At 51.0% G+C, this 6,000-nt stretch overlaps 1 protein-coding gene across 1 annotated transcript in view; it reads left to right on the forward strand.

Moving 5' to 3' along the window:
• LOC119107459 (uncharacterized) overlaps nucleotides 1-6,000 on the forward strand; it is a 28,572-nt gene that overhangs the window by 17,027 nt on the left and 5,545 nt on the right. Inside the window, exons 3-4 of the mRNA XM_037230903.1 lie at nucleotides 3,022-3,096; nucleotides 5,543-5,725. Coding sequence (XP_037086798.1) covers nucleotides 3,022-3,096; nucleotides 5,543-5,725 — 258 coding nt within the window. The remainder of the gene's footprint in view (nucleotides 1-3,021; nucleotides 3,097-5,542; nucleotides 5,726-6,000) is intronic.

Below are 6,000 nucleotides of genomic sequence, written 5' to 3' on the forward strand. Positions count from 1 at the left end.
ATGGTCGAAACAGTTGCATGCTCTTTCGCCTTTCCCACAGAGACTACTCAGGCAGCCATCCAACACGGAGATGATCCAGCTCCAGGGGTGCAGTGTCCTAAAACAAGTTGTGAGAGAGGCTGCGCAGCGAAAAATGACAAAATATTCCCACGAAATTTACCAAAAAGTTGTTTTTCTTCTCAGATTTGATTCACCTCCTTCTCAAAGCTGGGGGGGGGGGGGGGATGGGCTGGAGCACCTCGACTGAATAGGAAACTACATCCCTGCCCGGCCCCCTCCATCCGGAAGGAGGGAGGGACGCCAGGTCTCCAGAGATATCCCAAGTGACGACGTGACAGTCCTGTTTCCAACGCTCGCTCGTAGCCAAAATTCGGCCTACCTCAATCAATAACGCCCATGATAAATGCACACAATGCCTGACAACTTCCAGACTTTACTCTTCGAATGATCCTATCTAAGACACGTCTAATTGCGGGCAAGGTCTGATATCTAAACAGCATGCATACCCACTTCGCCCACCTCGCTCTGATAAGCAGCAGCCTCTGGCATGAAAACAATCGGGCACAGGGCCCTTTTTAAGCCCGCACAAACACACGTAACGCTATGTTAGGCTGCCACCATTCGTTTCGCACCGGGTGGAGGAGCCACAAACCCTGCATCAACATGGCGCGTGAGGTGGCGCACGCGAGCGAACGAAGCGGCGATCGAGGCGCGTGCGCAAACAGCATGAGAACCGTAATGTTGTTGCTGCTGCTGGGCACCGTTACACGATCAACAGATGAGGCATCACACCGGCTGTTTTGCTTGCGGTATCCGGCCATCTGGCGACGGCGCTCTCGAGACAAAAAGAAGACGGACAAGACGAGAGCGTTCTGCTTGGCTATGAGGGCGTGGGCAGGGCTCACGCGCCCGAGGTGTCGTGGTTTGCGCGGCCCGTTTTTGCTCGGCCGGTCCAGACAGCAGACGCCCTTGCCTGCTCCGGACTCCGTGCCGGCAGCCCGAGCCCACGCTTGCCGTGAAGGTGGAGGAGGCACGACGGCAGCTTTGCCTCTTCGTGATTGTCGGAGCTGACGCTGCAATTTCCTGCCAAATTCCCGCGGATGTCTACGGCATTCAATGGCTCATCAACAACGCCAGGGAGGACCCATCAGCCGCCCGCCATTGTGTTAGCAAACAAGCGGCGGCGTAGGGCGCGGGTCAGCGGCGTCAGCCTTGGCGGCGGCGTCCCCACAATGGACAGGCCGAGCTTGGTCAGCCCGAGGAGGGTCACCGCCACACCTTCGGTCGGACACGGCAGCCGGGAGAGGGGGGGGGGGGGGGGGGGCGGTGCGCGGGAGAGCGACCGGCCGGAAATATCAAGGCTGAGACGTCGCGGGGAGGGTGTGGGGACCGCTGCGGCGGCGGCGTCGCAGGTGCGAGTCCTGGGAGACAGAAACCGCACACGCCGAGCCGGTCTGATGCACGCGCAGGCTGAAGGACATGGAGCGGTGATGCGTGGAGCCGGAGACCCCGCCTGCCGGCACGCCCCGAGCGACAGGCGCTAACGGGAACCAGCCAGAGTTGCGCAAGAGATGTTTTCGCTTCCGTTTTCTCACGGGAGGTGGTGGATATGACATTGCATCCAATGGATTAAATACAATGTGAAATTGCAAAAGAGAGAAGTTTATGCATAGCGTGAGTGCAAGTGAGGTCGCTGTTATTTGGGATCTGAGCGTCACTCTACCAGTGCTACATGACAACAAACGAGGTAAATTTAGCAACGACAAAACCCAAACAAACATGGAGCCTCTCCGTCAAATGCAGTGCAGACAAGCAAATGTAAGAAGTGTCTGCAGTCGTGTTGACACTAGATATATTTTCTATAAGTGCTAACTTTCATAACAGGCCATCAAGTCCAGATAGCGCCGTGAGTTTAGGGCGAGGCCACAACACGCCAAGTATGGTTGACGAGTCATTGTTGACCAAGATACACCACATGTCAGGAGGGCGACATCATTATCAGACCATCCGTTGTAATCAGATAAGACGCAGGTATTTAAGTGTATGGTCCCCTGAGGTAAAATTTCATAGCGGGTAGCGATGACGTCATGTTTACCCCCCCCCCCCCAGTCAGTAAATGCTAGTGCCATAGTATGATTGGGACATTGCACCATGCATCGATATTTAGTTATGTTGAGGAGCAGCTCCACTAATCGAACCTTGATGATCGGGTCGTTTGCACCAACATGACGAATGGGACCATGCTGCACCAACGTGGCCATGAAATATACTATGAGTTGGCTGTATAACAGAAACATCATGCAACTGATGGCAATGCCCCTTATTAGGTCATTTAGAGCACCAGAAGCCAGTTTCTCAAAACAGAAATTCGTATATTTGTTGCGTAAATCGTACATGTTTAGCGTATAATCGTATAATTTAGTTTCTCAAAGCAAAAATACGCGACTTGCAACTACAATCTACGACACTAAATAAATACACAGAAAAAGTACAATTTACGACACAAATACACACAAACAATCTTGCATGAGGTTCTCAAAGCCAAGAACAAATGCACGACAGAGCTTAATTCTGACAAGACCTTGATGAACTTGGCAATGCAATCAACGAAAGCATTTGTGTCGTAGATTCTACTCTTGAACTTAGGATTGTTACTTATTGAAAGACAAATTGCTGAAGAAACAAGCCTAAACGTGGGTAGGACGGCAAAATGAAACTGAGAGGATTTTCTCAAGCCGGCCAGATCGTCAAAGGTTGCGAAACTAGCAAGCTGCATAGTGTCACACATTGGACACACTGAATACATGCACTCGATTGGCCTTTGTATGAAGTGTTTGCCACTTCATACAAAGGCTGGCTACGTTGAGCATAACGTTAGAAATACCAAGGAATGTTTACCGGAGTTTTCAGATGGTGTTCAAGGCCACTAACCCGGTCATCGGATGCTGCTGTGTCAGAAATGATGCTTGATGAACGTCATAATTGTACAAATTAAACACTAACGACGTGTGATTGTTTCAGACACTCGAGCGCCGAAGGCTGTTGCTAAGCTGAACACGTTGGTCATTGGCCCAGATCACTTCGAGCCCGTCAGTGGTAAGTCCTGCCCTCCATTTCGTAAAAGGTGATGTCTATGGAAATGAGCCAGTGCGACTTATCACTCAAGACGTTTGTGTTGCGAGTACATCGATACAGACATAAATTCAAACAGAGCACGATTGCGACTTTTGTTATCCAGTTAAAACTCAGTCGCGACGAATTGCCCTTGTTGTTTCGAGCATCCTGCGCTACCTAAACTCTTCGTGCCATTACGACATGAATGACGGTCCGCCCTCTGCTGACTTTGATCTTAATATCTCGACGTTTCGAATGCAACCAAGCTTACATCCGAACCAATTACATAATAGATATGTTATATGTTACATCCGCATCCAATGTGGCCACGAATGTGGCAGAAGTATCTGGCTAGATATTTCCATGTTTGCTGTCTCGATTTCTTCGCCTAATTTGCTGTTGATCAGCTTATCATATCAGGCACACCAGTTTCAAAAGCTGTCATTTTCACCTTGTGCGAGACGTGTTTACGGACGCCATACAGCACACGCTCGGAGTAGAACCCTAACGGGTCTGACAGCATAAACTGCTTATGTATATGTTTACCATAACTCGTAACGGTGTGCAGGGTAGGTATCACGCGTCGCACGCAGCTTGTTTGCTTGCCTTATGTTCATTTGTGGTGTTGTGTTTCGCTGTACGTAGAGAAAAGCGCCCCTGCAATCCATAAAGTGTGTGGAGGGGGGGGGGGGGGGCGGGGGCTAGTAAGCAGAACCAGACTCCCGTCGATCACAGCTAAATTACAACGCTGCACCTACCGTGAGCCACTGCTGATTTGCACCAGAGCACCGTCGGCTACTCAGCTGCTCACGTATTGGCTGCGTTTGGTGAGCCTCGGTGCGTATTGCGTGTCAATATGGCGTGATGCGGGTCCGCACGCCCAGAGTCTTGCTCACTTCGGGCGGAGCGGCTGACGGTGATGTGTGGGGGTGCGGTGGCGTGTTAATCTGATGGCTCGCACCTGGGCCGGATCTTGCGTTCAAAGGCAGTAGGCAAAGGACGTTTCATACACCGAAGGGTTCGTCTTCATCTCGGGATTTCGATGCATATTCTGTTGGCCATCCGTCTCCCCTTTTTACGCGCGTTCTTTTAGCCAACCGTTCATATTTTACGCCAATGCCATTTCGGTTAGATTTGGCTTGATCGCCCACTTAGGGGACGGTCCCGCGTGACCTGTGTCCATTGAAGCGTGGCGTTTAAAGACCAGCGTTTCAACGTAACGAACCCAGGCTTATGGCGTACAAACAACAATTTTGTCAATTCCTACATGGGTTGAAATTGTGAAGCTGCTTTCAGAAATCATATTTCTTGTCTGAATCATTAAACATACCTGTGGGCTTTGACGGGCCTACATTAGTCTTTTTAAAGATTTTAAAGATCTGTAGCGTTTGTACCATCAACACCATTTGTTGATCACTCATGCTTGTCATCTTCAGAAAAAAAACATGGCACTCGTTTTCAACACATGGAATCGGCTAAATGCAGCCTAACTGAATATTACAGGCGTCTTTGAGAGCGGCCAGAAGCGTCCCGTTGCGCTTTTGAAAGACCTAAATTGCCTGAAATTACTGTCAGTGATTGAAACCACTGGCGAAACATTCCGGAAGAGGCTGCCTGACGGGGATCGGCGCCGCCAATTGTTCCGCTTTCTGCTGCCGAGTCAGCTCACACGCCCAGCGCTCAGACGAGTGCGTTAACCGATCGCTGACCGGGTATTTGTGTCCTTTCACTGGGCTGGATGGTGAGCGCTCTGTTCAAGAGAGAGAGAGAGAGAGAGAGAGAGAGAGAGGGAGAGAGAGAGAGAGAGGAGAGAGAGAGAGAGGAGAGAGAGAGGAGAGAGAGAGGAGAGGAGAGAGAGGAGAGAGAGAGGAGAGAGAGAGAGGAGAGAGAGAGAGAGAGAGAGAGGAGAGAGAGAGAGAGAGAGAGAGGGGGGGGGGGTGAGACCAAGAACAGTGGCGGTGACAGCCGGCAAACTTGTCTGTAAAACAGCCGGGGAAGCGAAACTCGCCCGCGCTGGACAAACTGACGACCAAATGGTCATTTATTGGGGTCCCGAAATGTAGGGACACTTCCTTCAATGTGTCAATTTTCGACTGAACATTGGGGTCCCGAAATGTAGGGACACTTCCTTCAATGTGTCAATTTTCGACTATATTTACGTTTTTGATGATCGTGACAGCCTTTTCCTACCAAAATACCAGTGACGAAGAGAGAGGCCAATGGCACCCGCCAATCAGGACAAGGGTGAAACAAAGGCTTATTATCATTGGCGTACACAAATTCACTTACCATGAAGCAATGCTGTCATCACCGGTAATATCCCAATCAAACAACCAGTTTCACTGCACAGAAGCTCGACGCGCGTGACCCTGACCTCCAAGGGTTCCGCTGACCGGCAATTGACCTCTGACCTCGTGTGACCCGACAGCGACCCCGACCGTGACCCGGACGAAGCTCACCATCTCCTCGGAGCCGCTGGAGCCGGTCAGCCGACTGGTAGTGGACGCCGGTGCCGGCGATCTCTCCACCAAAACCATCTACGGCTTCCTCGACTTCATCACCACCGTTGGCGACACCGTCATGGTCTTCACGCCCGGCGCCAAAACGCAAGGTTTGTGGGGGACACCTCTGCACGGCCCTACCGAAACTACTGTGCGCTGGAGACGTCTGGAGTTAATGACAGAAAATCGTGGCGTTTAAGTAGTTAGAGGCCAGTTTGGCATGGCATTATGTCTGAGGAAACAACGAGTGAGCTGTGACGTGCAATGGGACGCTTTTTCTAGCGGGCGGTGAAAGGATGGCTTTGCGCGATTGCAAAACCCATGTTTTCCTGCCAACACCAGGGTGACACGTAAATTATCTAGTTGTGAGCAGAGTCAGACAGAT

Source organism: Pollicipes pollicipes, unplaced genomic scaffold (assembly GCF_011947565.3).
Source record: "Pollicipes pollicipes isolate AB1234 unplaced genomic scaffold, Ppol_2.1 Scaffold_6686;HRSCAF=7923_pilon_pilon_pilon, whole genome shotgun sequence".
In the NCBI taxonomy this organism is placed as follows: domain Eukaryota; kingdom Metazoa; phylum Arthropoda; class Thecostraca; order Pollicipedomorpha; family Pollicipedidae; genus Pollicipes; species Pollicipes pollicipes.